The sequence below is a fragment of the Puma concolor genome, chromosome A1, assembly GCF_028749965.1.
Source record: "Puma concolor isolate L17-30 chromosome A1, mPumCon1.1.hap2, whole genome shotgun sequence".
NCBI lineage: Eukaryota > Metazoa > Chordata > Mammalia > Carnivora > Felidae > Puma > Puma concolor.
The window spans coordinates 159,326,190-159,353,432 of record NC_141667.1 but is presented as its reverse complement, the minus strand read 5'-3'; the positions used below and the strand labels follow the sequence as shown (position 1 = coordinate 159,353,432).

The window sequence follows — 27,243 nt, the reverse complement described above, 5'->3', positions numbered from 1 at the left end:
CCAGTTAAGTATAAGATTTCCTCTAGGATTTGGCAGAACGGGGGTGGAGGGGTCAGATTAAGTACTGTCCCTTCTATTCTTGGTTTGCTGTAAGTTCTTTTTCAAAACATTATGAACAGAATTGAATTTTTTTTAACGTTTACTTTTGAGAGAGAGAGAGACACAGACAGAATCTGAAGCAGGTTCCAGGCTCTGAGCTGTCAGCACAGAGCCCTATGTGGGGCTTGAACTCATGAATTGTGAGATCATGACCTGAGCTGAAGTTGGATGCTTAACTAACTGAGCCTCCCAAGCCACCCAGAATTGATTTTTTTTTTTAAATGCTTATTTACTTACTTTGAGAGAGAGTGTGAGCCAGAGAGAGAGCGCAAGCAGGGCAGAGTGAGAGGGAGACAGAGAATCCCAGGCAGGCTCCACACTATCAGCACAGAGCCTGACACAGGGGTCAAACTCACAAACTGTGAGATTGGGACCTGAGCCTAAATCAAGAGTCGGACACTTAACCAACTGAGCCACCCAGGCGCCCCTGAATGAAATTGAATTTTATCAAACCCATTCTTTAAAATTATTTTTTAAAATGCTTATTCATTTATTTTGAAAGAAAGTGCATGCACAAGCTGGAAAGGGGCAGAGAGGGAGAGGGAATCCCAAGCAGGTTCCATGCTCAGTGTGGAGCCTGACGTGGGGCTCAATCTCCCAACTGTGAGATCATTACCTGGGCTGAAATCAAGAGTTGGACATTTAACAGACTGAGCCACATAGGTGCCCCTTATCAAAGTTATTTTATGCACTGAGATAATCCCCCCTTTTCTGTTGTTGTGATAAATTACATTGGCTTTGTAATGTTAAACAAATCTCACAATTCCAGACTATAACAAACTTTGTCATGATAAATAATCCTGGTTTTTTGGTTGATTTGTTTTGGGGGCTGGATTTAGTTTGCTAATAATTTGTCTAAGATTTTTGCGTGTTATGCATCTTTTGATTCCTATGACTGAGAGTGGACAATAATCTTTCATTCTCAAAATATCCTTTTGTGCTTGCTTCGGCAGCACTAAAATATCCTTTGCTATCCAGGTTGTGCTGGCCTCAAAACAAATTGGAAAGAGTTTCTTCCTGTACAATTCTCTAAAGAGGCTGTGTAGAGTTGGCACTGTTCTCTTTATTAAATGTTTTGTAAGATGTGCGCCAATCGAGGCCAAGAGTTTTTTCTCTTTGAGAAGATTTAAAATTATGAGTTCTCATTCTTTAAAAGAGTTATGGAACTATTTATATGTCCATTTCAGTAAGTCACATTTTTAAGAGAATTTTTCTTTGGCATCCAGGTTTTCACGATTACTAGCATAGAGTTGTTCATAATACGCTCTTCACCTTTAACATCTGTAGGGTCTATAGTGGTGTCTCTCTTTTCATGCCATATTGTTTATTTGTTCCTCACTACTTTTATAAGTCTTTTCAAACAGCAAGCTTCTGGCTTGTTTTCTGGCTTGATTCTATTGACAACTTCTTTTCTATTTCCTGAAATCACTGCCTGTTTAAAAAAGTAATTCCTTCTCTCTACATTCTTTGAGTTTAGTTTCCTGCTTTTCCTGCTTTTTGAGATAGATACTTTGCTTACTGATTTTTAACTCTTCTTTCCAAAATATGCACTTAAGAAGCTGAATCCTGCAAGTTTTCATAAGTAGTGTTTTCATCATTCAAAATACTTTCTAATTTCCATGGTAACTTCTTTCTAATCCAAAAGCTATATCCACATGTATTTCAACTGACTGAGTTATCCTTTTGTTATATTTCTACCTTAATTGTGTTATGGCCTAAAAATACACTCTATCACTTCAATCCTTTGAAATTTGTTGCAACTTCTTTTATGCCTCAGTTTGTGGTCAACACTTACAAATGGTCTACTTGTCTTCTAAAAAGAGTACATATTCTTCAACATCAAAGGGTATAATCAGGTCACTTGTTGTGTTGCCCAAATGTCCTATTTCCTTACTGATTTTTCATCTGCTCTTTTCATCTGGTAAGATGTGTGTGAGAATTCCCCATTGTGATTGTAGATTGATAGATTTCTCTTTTTAGTGTTTATTTTTGCTTTAAATAATCTATTGCCTTCCATGTGAAATAAACCCTTCCTCATTATGAAATGTCCTTCATTATCTCTAGAATTATTCTTTGCCTTAAAGCTTATTTTAACATTAACATACCCACACCAACTTGTTTTGGTTAATGTTTGCAAATTACATCAACCTTCACCCCTCAGATTGTTCTGTGCCCTTATGTTTTAACCATATCTATTGTAAACAGTGTACACAGTGGTTGAATTGATGTTCTACAACCCACCCAATACTTAGTTCACTTACACTAAATTAATTATGGAAATGCCGACACATTTTGCTTTCAATCCTCCATTTTATCACGTGCTCGCTATTTGTCCTACATTAAGTAATTTTCCTTGTGTTCTTTTTTCCCCACATTCTTTTGGATTGAATTTATTACTTTCTTCTTGCTCCATTATTTAGGAATCACACATAAGTCACGTCCTCTACCATTTTTATCACGACTGTAACATACACAAAGAAAGCAAATATTTCTCCCACTGTTTTGTCTTTTTAACACTATCTTTCATTAAGCAGAGCTCTTACCTGTGATGAAGTCCAATTTATCAGTTTTTTTGCTTTGATGGCTAGTGCTTTTCACATCTTCTCTAAGACAATGTCCCTTAATCTGGGTCTTAACAAAGAGCTTCTCCCGTGATTTGTCTAGAATTCACAATTCTAAGTTTCCTGCATGGGCATGTAAGCCCCCGTCCACCTCAAGACACGGCCTGTGGCCTGATGCGGGCCCCAGGGAGACGTGGTCTCAGGCTGACCTGGCTATTTCAGCATCAGTCATGGAACACTCTTCTTTCCCTGCTGATGTAATAAAAATTGACCAACAATCTTGAGGCAGATGAAAAATAAGAAGACTTCACTAGTTCCTTTCAAGACTTACCTAATGCCACAATAATGAACACTATGTGCTTCAAGGTTAAGGATAAACAGACTCACAAAATATGACAGCGAGTCCAGAAATAGATCCACAGTATGGCCAATTTCTTGTTTTGACAAAGATGTCAAGGGATTTCATGACGTTCACAAAGCTCATTTACCAAGCCTCCAGCCCCCAATGAAAGGCTGTAGGGTTAACAGCTAGAGGCCAAGTGTTCCAGCCACCGGGAGAGTTAATAGCCAGGAAAAAGTGTGAAAAACAGTAATAGAGCGGATCAAAAACCCAAACCCAAAGTGCTTTTTAAAGCTTAGTGCTGCTCAGACTACAATAGCCTTTTACATCCCTAAAAGCACTGAGGTTATCTCTGCAGTACAGGTGGCTGTCACATCACTAATACTTCCATCTCGTAGACAGCACTTGAATGCTTACTGAGTACTTTCCCTTGTAACCACTCTGTGAGATGTGACGAGTGGCGCCATCGGCCAGCACTGACTTATAACCTCAAGTCACCTGTATCCACCACATAAGGAGGCATGAACTCATCTAACACTTTGGGAAGATTCACACTCAAAATCTTTAAAATAGGTTCTTTAAGATATAGCACGTATTAGGATAACAAACAGGAATTTTAAAAGTTCATCTAACACATTTCTAGATAATGCCTAAGAAATGCTAGCAAGTGTTTCTGTAAGAAGCACTTATTTCCAAAGTATCCTATTTGGGGGAGGTTTTAGCAGATGGATGAGTGTAGTACAGCGGCAAGAGAATGCTTCTTTAGTGTGGCTTTTCCATTTTCTTGAGTGCACAGAACATGGAGTGATATGCTGTCACAACCACTGTCCGAGTGATGTCTTCTGCTGGCTTTTACACAACCGCCAGCAATAGGGTAAGTCCTGTAGAGTTTATCATCGAAACAGACCAGGCCGATAAATGTAACAGATTCATCAGCTTAGTGGAAAACACAAATGTTCCATTTTCCCTGGGGCCCCGGGGTTAGCTGTAAGTATGCACCTTATGAACAAATGCTCTATTTTTCCCCAGGGATGTGGGAAGTATGCACCTTCTGAACATATTCACCTTGGGCTGTCAAGCTCCTTCAGCAACTAAAAATAAGCCAGCTTAAGTTGTCAACACTACAATGTCACAGTATCAGCAAGTCAAGCGAGTTAGCCTTCATACCAACCCATGAAATAGCTCAATACGCCTAATGATTAAAAGATATTTACGTTATGTGCTTTCATTTAATTGTCTGACTTATCTGATAAGTGAGAACCATCTTAAGTTATTAATGAAGCCTTTATCCTAACCCTGGAGGTAGAACAGACAAGTGTTATAAGCAAAAAACAAAATAATAATTTATTGATATTTACTATAGAAACACAATAAATTATACAATTAGTATACAATATTACGAAATAAATTCAATGGCTGAAAACAAACAAATAAAAACACCCTGATAGTTACTGTCAATTCAAAACTGGTAGAATAAAAATTAAAAAGAAAAAAGTAAGTTACAAAAGGGATTAATCTGAACAAAAATATTAAGTGAAACTTTATTTGAATTTAAAGGAAACTAAAAGCTTAATAGAGTACAGGTACAAGAAATGTGTAAGATACACACAGAACGTAAATGAATTTGAAACTAATATTTACAAGCTGTTGAAAAATAACTAATGTTGAAGGCAGCTTCCTTTTTGCAAAAATTTAAACTGAGACCAACTTACTTACCCGAGCTCTGTCATGCCATCTACAAATTCCTTTTTGGTAAATTCACATTGCGTCGCTGCCCTGAATTTCCACGCAATGACCAAAACGCTGACGCTGGCAGGATCCAGGCTTAAGTCATCACAAAACTGTTGAATTCCGTCAATTCCAATTTTATTTTCATCTTGTGGGTCTACAGTTAAAATCAAGAGAGAGAGAGAGAAGTTATGCTATTTTGGAAAATAACAAAAATGGGTGGTAAGCATCATAGCTCTATGAGATGGCTCTACCAAGCATGTTTCAAATACATCAATCAATAGACCACAATTTTCTACTGTATATGAAATAGCAACAAATGGTAATTTATCCAGAAAAAAAAAATCCCTATTTAAAAAATCTAGGTACTGGAGTTTAGGAGAAGAAAAAAAAGACCATTGCAACCTCTTTGAGAAGATGTCATCGTTAAGAAAAAATTTAATTTCCATAAAGAAAATAAAAACTCAAAGTTTACACAATTCTAGTTTGCCCAAAGACAAACTGCTACACAGAAATATTGCGCACTGTGGGTCGCCTGGCTGGCTGGCTCAGTAGGGGGAAGCATGTGACTCTCTGATCTCAGGGTCGTGAGTTTCACCCCCATGTTGGGTATGGAGATTACTTAAAAAAAAAAAAAAATCTTGGGGCTCCTGGATGGCTCAGTTGGTTGAGAGTCTGACTTCGGCTTGGGTCATGATCTCATGGTTTGTGAGTTCAGGCCCCGCACCCATTGGGCTCGCTGCTGTCAGCACAGAGCCTGCTTCAGATCCTCTCTCCCTCTCCCACTCTCTCTCTGTGACCCTTCCCCGCTCTCTCTCCCAAAAATAAATAAACATTAAAAATAGATAAATATTCCTTAATTAAAAAAAATACTGCATTGGCAAAGTGTTTACAATATTATGAGTTTTGGGGGAGCCTGGGTGGCTCAGTCAGTTGAGTATCCGACTCTTGATTTCAGTTCAGGTCATGGTCCTGTGGTAGGGTCCCCTCCCTAAGAAATGTGGTGAGAAAAAAGCCCTCAAGATAAGGGAAGGCAACCTGCCCATGTGCATACGTGACATCCCTAACGACCCTGTAACATGAGAGCACCCAATCAGACTGTATGTCTATACGTTACCCGTATTTGGGAGACAAGGAAGTAGAAAATGCATAAAAGGCTACATGGGTACAAGCCCAACTGAGCGGTCCCGGCAGGAATAAAGTTGCTTCCTGGAAAGAAAAGCCTTGGTGTCATGACTCTGCGAGACCCCTGCTACAATCCCAGGGTCATGGGATTGAGCCTCACATCTGGCTCTGCACTGAGCATGGGGCCTGCTTAAGATTCTCTCTCTCTTTCTCTCTCTCTCTCTTCCCCTGTCCCTCTCCCCTGTTCGTGCTCTCTCTCTAAAAAAATTTTTTTGTTAAATATTACATATTTTTATCTCAATCCTGCCAAAGCAATAGAAAAACTCATGTCTTTTTTAAAGTGATTTTGTTTGCTATAATTTTAATGCTACTATACAGTATTTAGTTTTCAAAATCGTTTAGTTCATGCATCCACATTTAACAGCTTAGAAATTCAGGCTTCCCTCTGTCCCTATTTCTGGTTTAGAAATGAAATTAAGGAACTTAGCATTTCTTCATCAGGAAATCTAATAAAATCTACTAGAAAAATCTCAGTAAGACCTCACCAAACCAGGTCTAGTAATTTCCAACAAAGTGCGTGTATACTAAGATGCCATCACAACGTGTGTGTTAATTCTGTTGGTTTAGGAGGCACAACTAGAAAATTTGTAGCCTCTTTGCTCCAATGAAGATTAAGCGTGATAAAATTCTTCCATGACACAAAATCCAACTTTGGTCACTTCAGTACTATATACTATATTTTCATAGACATCTTGTTATTGAAACGAAATGAAAATTTAAAAAAAGAAAAGAAAACAAGTACATAAAATAAAACGAATGCCGTAATCAACAAGCGGAGGCCCAGGCTTCCTCCTGGGCCTGCTCTCCCATATTAATGAGGGAGCAGCTGTCCCGAGGGCTCCTGGTTCTCACCCCCCTCCTGTCAACGCTCCCAGTGCTATACAGATCCCCAGGGTGAGAGCACAGTGGGCCTGCACTGCCCTCACCTACAGGAACACTGACTATTTTAAAGTCACTCTGCAAGGACTCACTCATATGTATACATTAGTCCTAACAAGGTTGTGTCTGTCAGGGCCTTGGAACAGCACGTCTCTGCAGAGCCCACAGGGATCCCACAACGTGTCTACTTGAAAGGCCCAGAACTGCACGAGTAAAGGACGTGAGGGTTAGGTCTCCACTACAGAACGACCCTCACAGGGAGGAACTCTCTCACAGGTGGCTGGACATGTCTGAACACCTCCAGCCACCTGCACGGTGTGTGACCTCCGAGACAGGCCCCATGACAACCTCAGCCAGAGTAACTTGGAGCGCATTACAGCTTTTTCAAAATGATGACTTTTCACTTTCAAAACCACTGTTTGTTTTCCAAATACAAACCTGGTTTTTCTACTACAGAGTATGTTTTTGTGCCATGATTAAAAAAAAATGCAGTTTTAAATCTGTTTTCAGATCTAAATAGATTAAAATACACATACAGTATTTTCAAAAGTGAAACATGAAAATAATACGTCAACAAGAATTTAAAGCCAAGCGAGTTATTCTGTTTAGGTTAATACTTGGTTAAATGAGTGCTTTGTGTATTTTTTTTTTTTTTTTTTTTTTTTTTTAGGTTTTGGAAATACAAGATTAGCCTTAGAAACTGCTAGAAAGGAAAAGTAAGTCAACTCTTGACTAGTGGCTGCCTCTGTGATGACAGCACAGACCTGACACCCGATATGAAATCTGAAAGGCTGCTGAAATCTGAGCCGTCTGGATGTGTACAGACCTGTCACCAGACTTGGGCAGCGTGACCGAATCCGCACAGGGAGAGTGCCGCTCTAAGCGCTGGTGTTCCTAACAAACCACCATCCCCAACCTGTAACACAAAAGTCTCTTCGCCAGGAGCGGCCCCTGAAGCCGCCCCAATGGCCAGGTGGCTCCGGGGCCACCGCACAGCCATGCTGTGCGAGCACAAGAGGACGTGTACCCACAGATCCGACTTTCTTCTAGGAGCTGGTCCTGTTCTTCAACAGCCCTCTCGCCACCAGGGTGCCAGCTTACCCAGCAGCGCTGGGGGGAAACCGGGGTCACAGCCCAGCCCGCCACCCCCCACCCCGGCCCGGGTCGGCTACCGGGTGAGGTTCCCCGGAAGCACAGGGGCCTCTGCGGCTCAGCATCAGCAGCTCAGGAGGCAGAAGGGTCCCGGGCGCCCCAGAGACAGAGGCAGGCTGCCCGCGGCCGCTCTTACCTCTATGCTTGTCGCTCTTACCTCTGTACCTGTCGTACAGCTGCTCCAGCTTCCTCCTGTCCACTGTGCTTCTCATGGGGCCCGCGGCAGGAGCGACGGCGCGCGGGGAGTCGGCGTGGTCACCTCTGGCGTCTACCTGGCTTGTGCTCCGCAGCACATGGCACCACTCCGGCCAGCCTGACAAAATGCCACAGGCTCAGGACCTTGTCCCTCGGAGACGGCTTACGTGTACACTCTGGGACGTGAGAGCACGAGGAAGGCCAGGCGGCTGGGACGCGGCTCCGCTTCAGTTTCCCACCGCCACTGCCGGTATTTGCACCGGACCTCGTGCTTCCTCGCTGGCTCCCCTTCTTCGCGGGGCCCCGGGCCACAGCATCACATGGCTCCGTAGTCAGGAAGACCGCCCCGTCCTCTGAAAACTGGGATGATGGCATCTATCTGGTGATAAACATGCCAACGACTGTGAGAATCAAGCTTTTACACAAAATACGCTGTAATCTCTAACCACTTCAATTTGCATAAAACCCTTTATTCCCTGTCCCCCCCCCCCCCCCCCCCCCGCCCTAGTCTCAGGAAAATCCCTCTTTTACACACTGTAGCTCTCTGATGCAGTGAGGCTGGGTGTCTGACCCCAGGCATGACCACATCACCACGGCCTGTGGGGGGGGGGTCCTCTTTAGCCCCAGTTAAGTTCAGGATCTAATGAGGGCTGTACAGTTTGGAAACATCATTTAGATTTTTCCCAGTTTAAAATCAGCAGAGTCATACTGATGAAAACATATACAGGTAACTAAGAATAGTGTTAAGCAGAACTTACTAAAGTTCCAAAAGCAGCCACAAAAAGCCGGTTATGACTAAATGAATCACAAACAGATCTGTGCACCTGAGCCAGAAATTAAAAATGGGAACACAGGGCAGAGGCTGGGGCAGGCAGAAAATAGCAAACCAGCCAGTAACCACGCTATATATAGTATGTAAGGAAACAAAATAGCATTCTAGCGCTTCCAGGCAGGGGTCGGCTAAATTTCTACTTATCTAAGGTAAGGTAACCTGATGAAGAGGGCACCAGAAATGAAAGTGAATCACCACCTTCAGTGAATCACCACTTTCTGTAAATCAACACAGACTCTACAATCTACTGGATGCTAATGCTTTACACAAATGCTTTACAAAATAACAGAAGGGGAAGTTTCACGTAAAAGGAGGGATTCTTGATCTTGTGCTAAAAAGGATGAGACAGTTTATAAAAACACACAGAATAAGTTCTACCTTCCGGAAACCTGCAGTGGAATACAACATGGAGCCAGGGAAACTGAGGAGGAAAAAAGGAGAGTCGGGGACGAGATTCAGACATGCGCACCAGACACAAGAGCTGGAAGCGGGCTGAAATTCGGCTCAGCCTCCCGGCCGCCAAACCACAAAAGAAAACAGGATTAGTTAGGAAATCTGTTTTCGTAAGATTTAAAAACCTACCAGTGGCCCAGCAGTGGCCTGGCTCCTCCTGGCACGGAACCGCGAAAGAGCAGCCTCTGTGCGGCTCACAAAAGGGTAACTGCAGCGTGTGTCCTCTGTCCCAGACCGACTCCTCCCCCCAACGCCAAGGGTAAACAGCACGGTGGGTGGCCAGAGCTGCTTAGCTTCCTCCGGCCTCCCTCACAGCGTGCTGAAGCCAAAACAGCAGAGTGCAGTTCAGCAGAATGACGGATCAAACACACGGCTCTCCAGGTACAGTCTGGGCACCCCAGGCTCCCGAGACTGCACAAGGGTTCCACCAAGGACAAAACTATCTTCGCAACAACCCCAAGTCATTATCTGCTTCTCTCACTCTCACTGGGGTGAAGCAGAGGCCACATGACTTGCTGATGTGGGGTTCAAACTCATGAACCATCATGACCTGAGCCAAAGTCGGACGCTCAACCGACTGAACCACCCAGGCGCCCCAATTTTTTAAAGCGCATAGGGGACTAGAACTAATTAAGTCTGAGAACTGCTGATCTAGTGTAACATGGGGCACTGGACTTTTGGCTACTTAGAACAATGACTGTTGATGATTTGGGGTCTTGGGTCCCTTCTGGAATCTGGTGAAAATCACAGATCGTCTCTCCAGTAAAGCGTGTGGTTTTGCATAAAATTTTGGGGTTTTCACACATCATTGGAGCCCATTAGTTCCTCAGAGGGTAAGGGAAGGTGAAACTCAGGTTACAAGGCCCAGGGAGCTACATCAGGGGTCACTGGTCTCTGTTGCAGCTACTCAGCTCTACAGTGTGGATGATGGACATGCTCTGCACCAATAAAACTTTACTGACACACAGGCAATGTGCCTGTGGGCTGTGGCTTCCAGTCCCAATCAAGACTCTAGGGGAATATACAGAATGTATACCCTGTATGCTATTTCCTGAAATTGAGCCACTTAAAAAACTAGACAAAGAGCCTGGGGTTATATCTTCTGGTTAAGATAAAATTTAGCTAAATTAGGGCAGCCCCCATATGCTTTGACAGTGAGCTGACAAAAGGTAAAACATCTTTTTTGAAGGTGATGGGCTCCCCAGGGGAGGGTGGACAAAGCCAAGGGCTCCCTCAGAAACTAAACTGGAGACAGATGTCTGTCCCCCACCTGGAGCATCACTAGAAATGCTCGTGACATCTGTATCATGTAAATCGCCACCAGTGCAACATTTTAAAATTCTGTCATGGTTGTAAAATAAAATAAAATAACATACAACAAACTCTGACCATGCTACGACAGGGATGAACCTCGGAAACATCACACCAAGTAAAATAAGTCAGACATGAAAGGCCACATGTTGTATGTTGTGTGATTTCACTTATATGAAATATCCAGATGGGCAAATCCATAGAAAGCAGACAGGTGGTTCCCAGGGACTGGGGTGAGTGGAGACTGACTATTCAATGGCACAGGGTTTTCTTTGAGGGTGATGATGTGTTTTGGAACTAGATGTAGGTAGAGACAGCACAACACTGATTCTACTCAATGCCACTGAACTGTACATTTGAAAATAGCTAATCTTATGTGGATTTTACTTCAAAACAAAATTTGAACATAGTACTCTTAGAACCTCCAAGACTATTCAACACAGTAACGTACTGTAAGGTAACTGAATTAGTTAACTAGCATTATATGTTGACAGATCCGTGCCAAGTAAATGTTGTCAGACGTCTGGAAGATGTGCTGTCTGATCTTGAGGTATTTTGATAATCACGTCTTAAAGCTTCTCCTAACATGTGACAAAAGAGTTATATCAACAGTGTAAAGGAAAATACTCTCTGAAAACTCTAGAAAGAGAGGTACAGGAGTATATGGACCCAAGCCAGGCAAAGTGACTTGAATTGTTCCTATGTCAGTTACCAAACGGGGAGACCAGCAGATAGAGAAACAAACAGATCCCTCCTCAATCTACTCCAGGTGCCTTAAAGGTCAGATCCCACAACGCTGAGTCTCAGAGTGGTACTAAGGTGTTTTTTTTTTTTTTTTTTTAATGTTAATTTATTATTGAGAAACAGAGAGCATGAGCATGGGAAGGAGGGACAGAGAGAGAGGGAGACACAGAATCTGAAGCAGGCTCCAGGTTCCGAGATATCAGCACAGAGCCCGACATGGGGCTCGAACTCACGAACCACAAGATCATGACCTGAGCCGAAGTCAGACGCTCAACCAACTGAGCCACCCAGGCACTCCATAGCGTGTTGGTTTTGAATGAGCAACAGCAGCCTCAGGTCTAAGCTTAACCCCTAAGTCTGTGGCCGGAAGAAACGGAAGAGGACTGTCAGCAAATATGCAACAATTTGATGTGACCCCTTACACGTTTCTCCATAAAAGAATGGTGATTAAAACAATAATCAGTAAGTATAAAAACTATGCATGCTTCATGTCCAAAAAGAACGAAGAGACTTAAGTTGGAATCTGTAGAAAAAGGAATAAAGCTTTCTAGAAAAAAAAAGCCTCATAAACTGAAAAATTACAGGGGAAAGAAGCAAACTCTGGATCCATTAAAACAGACTAAATCCATGTAAAATTAATAAAGGCCTATAAATTGGCAGGGCCTGTCCTTCACGCTCTGGTGGCCCTCATTGAGGCTTTACTACAGCAAAGAAATTAAATTAAGTGTGTGTGGTGGGGGGGGAGGTGTAAGTTCAATTGTCATACTTTGTTAAAATACACAAACTTCTTTTTTTAAGTTTATTTATTTTGAGAGAGTGCACACACGTGTGCAAGTGTGGGAGGGGCAAAGAGAGGGCGAGACAGAATCCCAAGTAGGCTCTGCGCTGTCTGTGCAGAGCCCAACGTGGGGCTCGAACTCATGAACCATGAGATCATGACCTGAGCTGAGATCAAGAGTCAGATGCTTAACCGATTGAGCCCCCAGGTGCCCCAAAACACACAAAATTCTTGAAATCAAAGTATGGACAATCCAGTAGAAAATCAAATAAAGTCTCTAAACTACAGATAAAGTCTAAAACATTTTAACTGTGACCTTGAAAAAAAAATCACTTACATAATTTGGGCACCAAGACTGCCCATATACAAAAGGAAAAAAAGTTCTTGCAATGCCTTCGGTAGAGACTTAACACGACAGAATCCTCAAGGCCAAATTCCAAGGGGCGGTCAGCACAACCACATGGGTCAAATACATAAACTTGCTCCAGTTTTCCGCTTTGGTATCCAGCAGGCCGGGGGTGAGATTAAAATCCACTCTCGGACCTCCCCCCTGTGCACTAACCACGAGGTCCTCTTCCGCTGGTTAAGCACTGAGCCCTTCCCCTTCCCTCCCCTCCTGTGGTGGGTGCATCCTGCCTGGGCAGCACGCTGAGCCACCAGGGTCATCCAGAAACTTCCGGCCGCACTGCCCACTGAGCTCCCTCTTGGTTTCTGAGCCAACTCTCTCAGTCTTCTTGTCTCTCTGGGCAGCCCTTCTCGGTCTCCATCTTTGCTTTTACCCCCCGAGTTCTGCCCTCAAGCCTCTGCTCTTTGCCCTACACACTCCTCCCAAACCATCTCTCTCCTGTTGGAAACCTGCTCACCAGCCTCCCACTACCATGAGGACAAAAGCGAGCATGTTCTTCCTGAGCCCCAGAAGACCCTGCACAACCTGACTCCAGTTCCCTCAGCAGCCTCCCACGGGCCACGTTCCCCTGACTCTGCACTTTCCGTAGGCAGCCGCATCTGCCAATTCTGGGGACTTATCACCGAGCTTGTTCCTGCTGCCCAGGGGACCGCAGCTGTCTGGCTGCCCTCCCCACCTCACTCGGTCTGGAGAATTCAGCCCACACAGCATCAGTTCCCGTTACTGTGGCTTTGCCATCACTGCCCCAGCATCCGGCGCCACTCACCCACCCCATACGTTCCCAGAACCTGTGCCTCTCCCCAGCCCTTATCCCAACTGTAGTAAAACGGTCGTGCTTGTCTCACTGCTAGGACATCGGCTCCGTGAACACCAAACCCACACGTGTCTGCTCACCATCAACCCCCAGCACCGTGTACACTACCTTCCTTGCACAGAGAAACCTCTGAATTTATTGAATAAACGATGAAACCCACCGGCTACCATGGTTTCCACTACATTTCAAAACAGGCGTGTGCTTCCCGAAGCCCCTCTTCTGAGCTGCGGATCCGTATGTCCGACCAGCCAGGAGATTTCCTCTCTCCTCTCATCCCTACTGCGTTGTTTTCCCACGTGAACCTGCTCTTCCTTCTACAGTTCCTAATTTGGTCAATGATATCACCACCTGCTCAGGTACCCGAGCCGCGTCTGAATAGTTCAGTGAAGGTCCTCCCTCTGCCTCCTCTCATCCTTCTCATTCCGACAGAAAATCTTTGATGCAAGTCTTCACCTCTTCCCACCTAGATTATTACAACAGCTTCCTAATTGGTCTCCCCTGCAGCCCTGACCGCTCTGATCCAAATCCTCCTCTCCTCTTGACAAAACACAAACGTGGTCACATCACACACACCTCGCCTTCTCAAAAACTTTTTATGGCTCCCATCAGCTCCTGGATAAACCATACAGTCCCCAGCACGGAATACAAGGCTGCTTGTGCAGTGTTCCCTTCCTTGACTCTCAATTCCACCTGCTAGCCACAACGGATTCGTGCTCATGCTCAAAAGCGCTACCTTCCCCGCTTCATCGACAAGTTGCTAGTTTGCCCAAAACGTCCTTCGCTCCTCGTTCACTGGCTGCTCGCGTTTCCGCAGAGGCACGGTTCACTCCGCTGTTCGCTCGGTGCCTCCATTTCGTCAGACACCCGTCAGGTTCCCACCTGCGTGCCTCCCTGCAGGGCCCCCAGGGCCGGAGGCCCGGCGGAGACCCCGCCGCCCCCGTGACCTTTGCGCCCAGCGCCCCCCTACCCCCGCCTCCCAGCGCTCCCCGGCCCCCAGGTACGCAGAAGGGACTCGGCGGCAGGCGACACCGCAGGCCACCTACCATTCTCCCCGGCGCTCCCCAGCTTCTCGCCGGCTCCGGTCGTCTGCGCAGGGGCCCCGGCTCGGCCGCGCTGTCCTCGTCCTCGGCGTTCGCTCCCGGGACACCTGCCGGGGAAGGGGCGCAGGGGCACAGAGGCAGGTCCCGCCAGGGGAACTCCATCACCCGGCGTGCACAGGGCCACCCAGAGGCCCACGACACCCCTCAGGCCCCGCCCCTCTCCAGCGTGCACTGCGTCGCCCGGGGGCCCATGGGACCCCACCTCCCTCTCTCCCTCCTCACTGCTGCGTGCACAGCGCCGCCCAGCGACAATGTGACTCGCGGGCATCGCTCCCGCCTCCGACCCGGCACTGCGCTGCCCGGGGTCCGACGGCACCCAGGCCGGCCCCGTCCTACAAATCCCGACGCGCACTGCGCCGCCAGGGGGCCGACGGGACCGGGGTCTGCCCCGTCCTACAAATCCCGATGCGCACTGCGCCACCGGGGGCCGACGGGACCTAGGCTCCGCCCCTTTCAGGGGGACGCGTTTCGGTGTGGGCAGCGTCCGCCGCGGCGGCCCTCCTGAGAGGGCGACGGACAGCCAAGACCCTCCCCGCGCCCGACCGCGTCCTCGTCCTCGTCCCCTCCCGGTCCCCGCCCTGGGGGCGGGCCTGCCGCCTGGAGAGGGATGCGGGTAAGGTGCGTCCCTGTCCGCTCCTTGGCTCGCAGCGCCGGAGAACCAGACGCACCGCTGTCGGGCCTCGTCCAGGTGAGCGCTGCTCGAGGTTCGGGCGAAAAGCGCCGGGCCTCGAGGCTCCCTCCGGGGGGTCTCCCCTTCCGGGGGTCCCCTTTCCTGGTCTCCTCCTCGGTCTCTGTCCCCGGGGTCTTCCTCCCCGGATCTCGCACCCGGGGTACCCACCCGCCCCCGGCCTCCCCTTCCCGGGTCTCCCTCCTCGGTCTCCGTCGCCGGGGTCTCCCACCCGGGTGCTCCCTCCCCGGTCCTTTTCTCCTCCCTTCCCGAGGGTATCCCCTCTCCCGGACTTCCTCACCCGTTTCTCCTCTCTCGTGTCGGGGGCTGCCCTCGGGGTCTCCCTTCCTTCCCTTCCGAGGCCTCACGCAGATTCGAGTCCCGCTCTCCATTTCTACTCCTGCGTGGAGCGTGGAGGAAGACTGCTTCTAAAGACAGGGGTTCTGGCAGTGGTTCTGGAGGGCTGTGAGCGGGACAGTGGTGGGGTGTCCGGCCTCTTGCACCGCCACGACTTAAAGTTTATGGGTAAAACTGGGGAAGCTGTCAAAGTAAACGGTTGGCATGTCGGTTCATAGGTTCCCCAAGCAGAGGCTCTACAGTTCTCACCGGTGTGGTGGCTACTGTAGTTAACGGGAGGCACACGGAAGATCCAACGCGGCCTGCCACCGCTGTGCCTCCCCGCCAGGCCTCCACCTCCTGGCAGAGGGAGGGGAGACCCCCTGAGGGCTGGATTTCAGAGGCCAGCTCACCTTCCCAGCAGCATAAGCTGGGAGGTGCCATCCCCAGTGGTGTGAGGGTGCCAGCCAGTGGTCTCCTTCACTGGTCCCCTTTTAGCCTGGGCCTGCCTTCGTGGTTCCAGAGAAAGAGCGAGCGCAGGTAGCTGATCTCTGACCTTCTTTTCAGGCTCTGCCTCTGGGTCCTTTTTGGATCTTGCTTGGTAGCACCTGAGTAAACATAAGTAATGGTTGAACACTTTTTGGGAACCCGGTTGGGCTTTGATCACATTTGTTAGTTTACATAATTACCTAGGTATAAGGTAGTTCTGCTTTTTCCTGTTTAAACGTTTTTCTGATCATTCTTTGGATCAGAGTGTCTTACTGGTTCGTTTTTTTCTTTTAATACCAACTTTTTAAAACTTAGTACATCAGTAGTTGGATTACTTAATGGAATAATGGTTTTGTAGTTCAGTTAACATCAAGTACTTTAAAGCTTCTTAATATCTGTAAAAATTTTTCTTTCTCTTTCCTTCCTCTCTCTCTTTTGTAACTTATTCTCTAATTCTTTTTCTAATTAGATATGAATTTGGAAGTTGTATTTATAAGATTATAAGTATTTTATCTTTTAAGAATTATGCTTTTATCATTCAATTTGTTCACATTTAAAATACGGTTTTTGTGGTCCCTGTCAAAATAACTCCAGCATTCTTCACAGAGCTAAAACAAACAATCCTAAAATTTGTATGGAACCAGAAAAGACCCCGAAGGGCCAAAGCAATCTTGAAAAAGAAAACCAAAGCAGGAGGCATCACAATCCCAGACTTCAAGCTACACTACAAAGCTCTAATCATCAAGACAGTATGGTACTGGCACAAGAACAGACACTCAGATCAATGGAACAGAATAGAGAACCCAGAAATGGACCCACAAACAATGGCCAACTAATCTTTGACAAAGCAGGAAAGAATATCCAATAGATTAAAGACAGTCTCTTCACCAAGTGGTGCTGGGAAAAGTGGACAGCGACATGCAGAAGAATGAACCTGGACCACTTTCTTACACCAGACACAAAAATAAACTCAAAATGGATGAAAGACCTCAATGTAAGACAGGAAGCCATCAAAATCCTCGAGGAGAAAGCAGGCAAAAACCTCTTTAATCTTGGCTGCAGCAACTTCTTATTCAACACGTCTCTCTACAAGCAAGAGAAACAGAAGCAAAAACGAGCTATTGAGACCTCATCAAAATAAAAAGCTTCTGCACAGTGAAGGAAACAATCAGCAAAACTAAAAGGCAACCGACAGAATGGGAGAAGATATTTGCAAATGAAAAAGCAGATAAAGGGTTAGTTCCAAAATTTATAAAGAACTTACCAAACTCAACACCCCCCCTGAAAAATATAAATAATCCAGTGAAGAAATGGGCAAAAGACATGAATAAACACTATTCCAAAGAAGACATCCTGATGGCCAACTGACACATGAAAAGATGCTCAACATCACTCATCATCAGGGAAATACAAATCAAAACCACCATGAGATACCACCTCACACCTGTCAGAATGGCTAACAGTAACAACTCAGGCAACAACAGATGTTGGCAAGAATGTGGAGAAAGAGGATCTCTTTTGCATTGTTGGTGGCAATGCAAGCTGGTGCAGGCACTCTGGAAAACAGTATGGAGGTTCCTCAAAAAAATAAAAATAGAACTACCCTATGACCCAGCAATTGCACTACTAGGAATTTACCCAGGGAGTGCTGTTTCGAAGGGGCATATGCACTCCAATGTCTATAGCAGCGCTATTAACAATAGAGTATGGAAAGAGCCCAAATGTCCATCGATGGATGAATGGATATAGGAGATGTGGTATCCATATACAATGGAGTATTACTCGGCAATCAAAAAGAATGAAATCTTGCCACTTGCAAGGATGTGGATAGAACTAGAGAGTATTATGTTAAGCGAAATGAGTCAGAGAAAGACAAATATATGACTTCACTCATACGAGGGCCTTAAGATACAAAAAAGATGAAGGGGCGCCTGGGTGGCTCAGTTGGTCGGGCGTCCGACTTCGGCTCAGGTCACGATCTCACTATTCGTGGGTTCGAGCCCCGCGTCGTGCTCTGTGCTGACAATGTGGAGCCTGCTTGGGATTCTCTGTCCCTCCATATCTCTGCCCTTCCCTCTCTCTCTCTGTCTCTCTCTTTCTCAACAATAAACATTAAAAATATTTTTAAATAGGGGTGCCTGGGTGGCGCAGTCGGTTAAGCGTCCGACTTCAGCCAGGTCACGATCTCGTGGTCCGTGAGTTCGAGCCCCGCGTCGGGCTCTGGGCTGATGGCTCAGAGCCTGGAGCCTGTTTCCGATTCTGTGTCTCCCTCTCTCTCTGCCCCTCCCCCGTTCATGCTCTGTCTCTCTCTGTCCCAAAAATAAATAAACATTGAAAAAAAAATTAAAAAAAATATTTTTAAATAAAAAAGTAAATGGGGCACCTGGGTGGCTCACTAGGTTAAGCATCCAACTTCAGCTCAGGTCATGATCTCACGGTTCATGAGTTTGAGCCCCACTTCAGGCTCTGTGCTGTCAGTTCAGAGCCTGGAGCCTGCTTCAGATTCTGTGTCTCCCTCTTTCTCTGCCCCTCCCCCACTCACGCTCTGTCTCTATCAAAAAATGAATAAACATTAAAAAAAATTTTTTTAAAAGATACAAAAAAGATGAACATAAGGGAAGGGAAGGAAAAATAGTATGAAAACGGGGACAAAACATAAGAGACTCTTAAATATAGAGAACAAACAGAGGGTTGCTGGAGGGATTGTGGGAGGGGGTATGAGCTAAATGGGTAAGGGGCATTAAGGAATCTACTCCTGAAATCATTATTGCACTGTATGCTAACAACTTGGATGTAAATTAAAAAATTAAGACGTTATTTAAAAAATAAAATATGAGTTTTAAGTTAAATTCTTCACAAATTAGATTGAAGTAGGTTATTTCCATTGGGGAGTTTGCTTCCTAAGACCTTTCCACGAGCACCTCTTTTGTTTCCTGTTCATTTCCTGTGTTGTACTGAATCTGGAAGTGTTGCTGGTATCACAAAGAAATTCTAACTTGATGCCATTTCCTACAACTCACCCTTATATTTTTCTTTTTCAGAACAAGGTAAATAACCAGTTTGGGCTGGTTAACGTTGCTCCTGCCACACCCCTGCTGCTTGCTCGGAATCTTCCGCACACAGCGCCAGGCACTGCATTGGGTACCAGGTCAGTACCGCATATGGAGTAGCCCCGGTTCACTGAGTGCATGGGGGCGGGGGTCCTTCCAAAGAGCTGGGTTGGAGCCTGGCTGGGCTGGCCTCTGCCCCACAGACAGTGGCTGCTGTCCTGGTGGGTTGAATAAACTTGATTCTTTCTCAGCAGTTTGATTGAGAAAATTGGAGACACTGGGTCTGGGAGGTCCAGAGGAAGAGAGGGCATGGGGGACCCCGTGGCTGCATGTGAGGAGAAGGCTGGGAGGCAGAGCCAGGAGATTTTCAAATTGTGGCCATTGTAGAAAATTGGGCAAAGTAGAGGAGTCGCCCCTCCCTCTGCTTTTCCTCCTCCGCTGAGCTCCCTGCAGGAACTTCAGCGACCCCAGTGCTCTAGGGTTCTGTGGGTCCTGATAGCAGATGTCTAAGGAGACAGTCCCTTTGCATACCCTGTGGTGCTCATAGCACTCAGAGATAGAGGCCTGTGGGAGAGAGCTTTACTTGGGTGCCTTAGCTCTGAGAAAGGCCAGTCTTAGACTGTGTTATTGTGCTTTGCTCGTGAGTTTTTATCCACTAAATGACAAGTGACACTTATGAATTACTAAGCACTTTTAATAGAGTAAAAGTATGTGATTTCTATATAATATGACGAGTTAAAAGCATTGGAAATTTTTTGGGGCGCCTGGGTGGCTCAGTTGATTAAGCTTCTGACTCTTGGTTTTGGCTCAGTTCGTGAATTGAGCCCTTGTGTTGGGCACTGGGCATGAAACCTGCTTAAGATTCTCTCTCCCTCTGCAGTCCCTGTTCACGTTCTCTCTAAAAAAAAAAAAAGAAAGAAAGAAAGAAAAAGAAAAAAATTGGGCAAAGCTGTGGAGATATATTTTATTTTTTTGTGTAAGTGTTCATTGTTGTAGGGGCAGAGGGGCAGAGAGAGAAGGAGACAGAGGACCTGAAGCGGGCTCTGGGCTGTCAGCACAGAGCCTGATATGGGGCTCACACTCACAAACCCGGAGATCATGGCCTGAGCCAAAGTCGGACATTCAACCGACTGAGCCACCCAGGTGCCCCATGACATATTTTAAGTAATGTTGAAATATGTGTAAGTAGAAACTTTGGGGACTAGTTGTATTCCAAGTACTGATTTTGTCGTTGCTCTAAATGAAAAGTGACATTGGGTTTTCATGTAGCAGAGACATCTTGAAGACCTTCGGCTCTGGTTGAGGGCATTTCCTAGTTTAAATAGAAGAAGTGTCAGGTTAGTGGAAAACAGTAAGCATTTGTGTTGAATTTTTAAAACTGTATTTTGAGATGCTTATAGATTCATATACCGTTATAAGAAATAATACAGAGAAATCCTATAGATCCTTCACCCAGATTTCCCCAGTGGTAGCTCCTGATTAAAAATAGAGTCTAAGCAGAAGATTGCATCTATTTGACCCACTCACCTTACTCACATGGCATGTTTTACAATCTGCCATTTCTGTCACGTGTTGATTCCTGTGGCCACCAGCGCCATCAAGACACAGACCATTTCTATCCCACGGGGTCCCTCCTCCCTCTTCCCTGACAGCCACTCCATCTCTACAGTTAGTCCCTGAACAGTGCTGTACGTGGAATTGTAGGGTGTGTGGGATCAGCCCACCTTGCAGCCTTGAGGTCCACCCAGGTTGTATCAGTGACTCAAGGTATAGAAATTCTAGGAATTTGTTGTAAAAATATAATAAATCAAAAGTGTCATTTTTATAATTAAAAACAATAATAACAAAATAGCACTAGAGCTAAAAAAGTTTATTATTTACTCAAGAAAAAGCATGCTATAATTTAGTAGTTTACAGGATTTGGTAGCCAAGTTTAAAGGTAAGATGAAATGAATTTATGAAAAAGTGATTGATGTTTTCAGAGTCTGTAAATAATTTCAGTGTCATGTCCACATGTCCATAACTTGAGCTTATTTGAGTGGAAATATTAGTATGACTACAATTAAAGTTCTCAATAATTTCTCGTAAAAATTAATAGTCCTTTATGTGTCATAGGGTAGAGTTATAACTATTCAATTTCAAGAATTTGTTTGAGGAAGGAACCAGAAATGAATGAAGGGGTGTTTGTTGTTCACACACAGACTGTGTGGCAGGTTATTTGTCTGAAGTTTGAAATCCATAAAAGAATCATTTTTTGAGATCTTTTAGGGAAAATGGGAAACATTAGCAAAGCATCAGAAATGTCTGTCTTGGTTCTGAAAATACTAGAAAAGCATGTATTTATCAACATTGAATTCTTTCTCTCCCCTGGAACAATAGAAGTTCAGCAGTGAAATGAGTTATTAAAATAACAGATTAACTATCTTGCCAGGCACTACTGAGATTGGGTAATCATTTATTTATTTTTAAGGTGGTAACGCTTACTTAAGTTGTATTAAAGCTGTAACAAAGGGGCACTTGGGCGGAGCATCCATCAGACTCTTGATTTCGACTCAGGTCATGACCTTGAGATTTGTGGTATCAAGTCCCCGCCTCTGCACTGGCCTCTGCACTGACCGGGAGTACCCTGCTTGGGATTGTCTCCCTCCCTCTCTCTCTGCCCCTCCCCCTCCCCACCTCATGCGCATGCGCGTGTGCACTCTCACGCTCTAAATAAACATTAAAAAAAATTGTAATATAAAGTTGGGTAATTTAGACAGCACATTGTCACTTATCCTAACAAGTTAGGGGAAAAAGTGTAGGTAAATAAATTCTCTGTGACGTTACAAACTGATGTATCGAAGAATGTATTGAAATTGAACAGTTTCCTGACTTTATAACCAGAATATTGAGGTAGAATGTAGTTTTTTCTTGGTGACTTTTGATGGGTAGGTTTCCCTGCTGTCCTCCAATAGTGGTATTTTTGGTGTCTACGGAAAGGTGTAGTTCAGTCCTCACCAGACTCCCTGGGCTGCTAGTCTTTGCCAGGTTCTTGTGCTGGTTTTTCAGAAGCTCTGTTTTATCTCCACTTTCTATTGGCTGTCATTTTTGGTTTGGAATTTTCTGCCTAGATAAGCCACACTCTCATTTTTTCTCCATCTGATCTGCTTTGCCTGGGAAACCAGAATAAACTTGTTAGAATTGGGATTACTAGTAAAACTGAGGTATAGATACTTGTTTTAGTAAACACTTTAATGATTAGTTTATATTAATATTTTGTTTTTTTTAATTTTTTTAATGTTTATGTCTGAGAGAAAGAGAGAGAGCACAAGCAGGGAAGGGGCAGAAGGAGAGGGAGACACAGAATCCGAAGCAGGCCCCAGGCTCTGAGCTGTCAGCAAAGAGCCCGACACGGGACTTGAACCCACAAACTGAGATCGTGACCTGAGCCCAAGTTGGACGCTCAACTGACTGAGCCACCCAGGCACCCCTGATATTTTGTTTTCTTTAAACTGTAAGTCTTGTGTAAATGGTAGGTTTGGTTTTTTTCTTAAATGTTTATTTTGGAGAAAGAGAGCACACAGGAGAGCATGTGGGGGAGGGGTGGAGAGAATCCCAAGCAGGCTCAGCACTGTCAGCGCAGAGCCCAGCTCAGGGGCTCAAACCCATGGACCGTGAGATAATGGCCTGAGCTGAAATTAAGTGTCAGATGCTTAACTGACTGAGCCACCCCGTGTTTTTTCTTTTTTGACGTAACTACTGGTACCCAGAGATCTAGTTGCCAGGTTCAGTGGTGTTTTTAGGGTGTGTCTCTCTTGCCTGTCTTGTGTTTTATTATCTCTTCCTTCTTTGCTCTGTATTTCCTACCTTTGGAGTCATTGCTTCGTTGTGACCTTGCTAACACCTGTAGCAGCTTGTACCTGCTCCTTGATGACTCTGTCCACTGGAAGATGCAGTCCTGTTCTTCGAGTGTGATCTGGGCACCGCAGCCGCAGCACCCCCTGCTGCCTGCACCAAAGCCTTCACCTCATCACGGCCAGGGTCCTGTGTGTGCTTCACTTGCTGGGGTAGTCATACAGGTGCTTGGGCTCTTCCTGAAGAGAGGAAGAGAAGGAGGCTGAATTTGGGAGATAGAAAGTGCTTGAACATTTAGTAAAACCCTAGTGATCCAGACATGATTGAGTTTTGTGATTTTCTTTTTCTGTGTTTGACATCTTGTTAGCATTAAACTGTGACTTTGGAAATTTGGCAGAATTCCAAATGATTTTGGAAAGAAAACAGTACAGTAAGCTAGTAGCAGCTCAGACAGTTTTATTTCAGAAATGACGTGGAGCGTGTTTCCTCCAGGCAGTTCACTGATCTGTGATAGGGGAGTTGATGGTGTTTTCTGGCCTTAAATACTTGGATCCTCTTTTTTTTTTTTTTTTTTTAAGAGAGAGAGCATGAGCAGGGGAGAGGAGCAGAGGAGCAGAGAGAGAGAGTTTTAAGCAGGCTCCACACTCAGCATGGAGTCCATTGCAGGGCTCGATCTCTTGACTCTGGGATCATGACCTGAGCCAAATTCAAGAGTTGGTTGCTTAACCGACTAGCCACCCAGGTGCCCCAATACATGGATCTCCTTAAGTAGAATTGGTTTTTGTCTTTGGCACATGGTATTGTCTATTGGCACAATAGATAAACGAAGCTGATTTTTCTTTAAAAATACTGCCTTTAATTTCAATGTAACCTTTAGTCTCAAGTCTTTACCAGGCCTTATACTTTAACATTTAGTATTCGATTTTAATCCAGGTGTGATGAATAGTTCAGGTATTAATATTTATCTAGGAAAAATAACATCTTCAAAAAAGTGATAGTTTTTTGGATGTAATTATTTAATACTTTAACTCTGATCTCAATAGTAACGAATCATTGTTCAACTATATGTAGCAATAAATCTCTTTTTCAGCTGAAGATGTGTATCTAAAATGCAAGTTCAGCTGAGCAGGAACCTTAGGACGGCCTTGCCCTGCCCTCTAAAACTGGATCATGAAGGTGCTGGGAAGAAATTACTTCTGGGTGTTGCTTCCACTGCTTCGCTTGATGGCAGATGCTGCAGAACATGAAGAGGTGGCAAAACATGCCATCAAATTGCACCGAGGGAAAGGGGCGGCTATCACTCAGAGGAAGCAGTGGGTCCTCGATGGTTGCAGGAAACTCTCCGGGCTTCTTCGCCAAAAGACTGTGGTTCTTAACAAACTGAAAAGTGCAATCAGAGCCGTAGAAAAAGACGTTAGCCTGTCAGATGAAGAGAAGCTGTTTCAGGTGCATACGTTTGAAATTTTCCAAAAAGAGCTGAATGAAAGTGAAAATTCAGTGTTCCAGGCCATCTATGGACTGCAGAGAGCCCTGCAAGGAGATTACAGAGATGTTGTGAACATGAAGGAGAGCAGCAGGCAGCGCCTGGAGGCACTGAGAGAGGCTGCGATTAAGGTCAGTCTTGTCCCACCCTGAGCCAAGGAGCAGGTCAAGTAGAGGTCAAGGGAGAAGGCAGCTGGTGCTGATGCTTCAGCAGGTGTAGTCTGGCAGGGGCATCCATTCTCAGCAGTGCACACGTGGATTTCCCCTCCTTGTGCACCGTATCTTAGCACAGTTGCATTTCACCACTTCTGGGAGTGCCAATGCTTTTCTGTGTTGAGATCACAAGGTAATTATACTAGTTACTCAAGTTATCCCAATAAGCTGATGTGTATGAAGTATGTGGTAAATATACTTGTAACTGCAGTCAACATTTTGAGTTTCTGACAAGAATGCCTTTTGGCATGAAGGTTGGCTGTCTTTAATGCCCATCTACTGAAAACAAAAATACTAAAATTAGTTTTAATATATACTTTTGAAATAAGGATCGTGATGAAATACACTTTTAAAATGAGATAAAACTATTACTATACCAGATGTGATATTATTTATATATATATTTTTTAATGTTTATTTTTAGAGACAGAGACAGAACACAAGCAGGGGAGGGCAGAGAGAGAAGGAGACAGAATCTGAAGCAGGCTCCAGGCTCCGAGCTGTCAGCACAGAGCCCGACACGGGGCGCTAACTCACGAACCATGAGATCAGGACCTGAGCCAAAGTCGGATGCTTAACCGACTGAGCCACCCAGGCGTCCCTAAACTCCTTTGTTTTAAAGAATAGTGGTATTGATTTGAGGTAGTTTTACAATAAAATAGAGAACTAACATGCATTGAGTGATGTTGATCCAAATATGTATGCTTTCTACATGCATTTTTTGCCTCACATCTCAGGCTAGGTTCTGGGAGGTCACAGCTACGAGAGAGGGGTTGGGTGGTGTTGCCTAGAGAGAGGTCTGTCAAACAGTTACACTTCTCCTTGGGACTGTCTTGCTGCTTCTCTGTTCTAGCTATGCCCCACCCCTTTAAACTATGAACATATACTTTAATAGTAAGGATGTTGATTTGATTGATAGCTTGAGTTTAAATATGATGGTATAAAACGCAGTGGTATTATTGACACCATCCATCAGTTTTCCAAGTAATGCGGTCAGATTCTTCTGGAACAGTTTTTCCTCTGTAACTTGGAATTTGTGTGTATCCTACTTAGAAATTTTTAGCTCAAGAATCAAGTATCACAGGTGTTTTTAGAGTACAGCTGGACCTCCATACACAGTAGGCATGATGTCTGGAATAAAATCTGTTCAGTGAGGATTGTGTATGAATAGTTGACCTTCAGAATTTATCAACAGTAGTAGATTACGTTTGATGACGCATGTGTACAAATAGGCTTCCCTAAGCATTTTGCTAAGCTCCATCATGTTTGGGTGATACAGGACACCTGACCTTCTCTCCTTGACTGGAGCTAGCATTACACGTTTATAAATGTATTTGACAGCAAGAGCATGTTGGCTTGCATGGTCCAGCCAGGCCAGGCACCTGAATGAAGTCCTGGTGTGGCCTATTTCTTAATAAACCCCACACTTCATTTCTCACCAATAAACAGGAAGAGACAGAATATGTGGAACTTCTGGCAGCAGAAAAACACCAAGTTGAAGCCCTCAAAAATATGCAACATCAAAACAAAAGTTTATCCATGCTTGATGAAATTCTTGAAGATGTGAGAAAGGCAGCCGATCGCCTAGAGGAAGAGATGGAAGAACATGCTTTTGATGACAATAAATCAGTAAGTAGCATTCCAGAACAATCTCCTCTTTGCTCGGGCTGCTTGCCGAGAGAAAGTATGGTGGAATTTATCGGCTGTTTTCCGTGTGGACTGACGATGGAGATAAAACCAAACACTTTCGTATCCCAGAGACCGATTTGGTTCGGTTACACAGAAGTACACTATACACCTATCGTTTTGCCTTATGTTTTTGTCAGTGCCCCCCAGGGGCTCATGTCTGCGCCCCACTTCCGTGTTCAGGTGGATTGAGACTCTGGGCTCCAGAAAGTGTGCCCTGGGATAGTCAGGTGTCGGTGCTGTTCTGCCCGGGGGAGCCATATGCTCCTGAGATGAATCGTGTCTGAGGCAGGCATTCGGACTCCCCACTTGCTGTGACGTGTTTAGATTCTCTGGGAAGGACGAGATAAGTGCCGAAAACGGACTGTGAGTCCTGAGGACTCAGAAAAGGATGCGGCAATTAGAGCAAAGGCGAGTGCAGTTCGGGGCGGATGAGCACTGAGCGAGGCTGTCCTGAGCGTGTCCGTGGTGCCAGGGGAGGACACGGGGCTGTCTTTTGAAGGTGGTGCTCTTTCTTCACTGCTTACCGAGTGCTCGTGCGTCAGGGCATCAGGCTGTCGCCGCTGCAGCTTTTCCAGTGCAGCTCCACCGCTGTTGGCTCAGGATCCCCGCGGGTCCCACGGGCGAGGGCTTGGCCCAGCACTGCACCCTCTGCTCCAGGCACTGATAATGGGCTCTGGGTTTTCACCTCGGAGGGTCCCACGACCCCTCCTCAGGCTCTCAGAACCCAGGAAGACCATCTGTTTGCCAGGTTACCAGGTCGCTGCAAAGGGTGCAGTCAGAAACAGCCGGGTAGAAGAGGTGAAAGCATGTGCACAGGGCACTGCGTCCTGTCCGGGCCCGCTGCCCTCCTGGCAGGGCGCGTCCATGTGTCAGGCACCCGGAAGCTCCCCGAACCCCGTGCTCCAA

At 45.4% G+C, this 27,243-nt stretch overlaps 2 protein-coding genes across 9 annotated transcripts in view; one reads left to right on the top strand and one right to left on the bottom strand.

The window, feature by feature from the left end:
* DCUN1D2 (defective in cullin neddylation 1 domain containing 2) overlaps positions 1 to 14,729 on the bottom strand; it is a 31,192-nt gene extending 16,463 nt beyond the window's left edge. The window contains exons 1-3 of one of the 2 annotated variants that reach the window (XM_086707962.1): positions 14,521 to 14,729; positions 8,102 to 8,518; positions 4,717 to 4,885 (exon numbers count right to left, since the gene is read on the bottom strand). In XM_086707962.1, the coding sequence (XP_086564088.1) occupies positions 4,717 to 4,885; positions 8,102 to 8,156 (224 nt within the window). In that variant the 5' untranslated portion in view covers positions 8,157 to 8,518; positions 14,521 to 14,729. Of the gene's footprint in view, positions 1 to 4,716; positions 4,886 to 8,101; positions 8,519 to 9,553; positions 9,691 to 14,520 lie in introns of those variants that run through there. The other variant, XM_086707967.1, reaches the window with a different exon arrangement.
* Positions 14,730 to 15,013: 284 nt separating this feature from the next.
* The window catches only part of SLC9D1 (solute carrier family 9 member D1), a 50,801-nt gene continuing 38,571 nt past the window's right edge, over positions 15,014 to 27,243 (top strand). For 2 of the 7 annotated variants that reach the window (XM_086707922.1, XM_086707912.1), the window contains exons 1-4: positions 15,016 to 15,265; positions 19,111 to 19,217; positions 24,044 to 24,567; positions 26,098 to 26,277. In XM_086707922.1, coding sequence (XP_086564048.1) covers positions 24,124 to 24,567; positions 26,098 to 26,277 — 624 coding nt within the window. In that variant the 5' untranslated portion in view covers positions 15,016 to 15,265; positions 19,111 to 19,217; positions 24,044 to 24,123. Of the gene's footprint in view, positions 15,266 to 19,110; positions 19,218 to 22,412; positions 22,613 to 24,043; positions 24,568 to 26,097; positions 26,278 to 27,243 lie in introns of all 7 variants that reach the window. The other 5 variants (XM_086707950.1, XM_086707936.1, XM_086707920.1 and 2 more) reach the window with 4 other exon arrangements.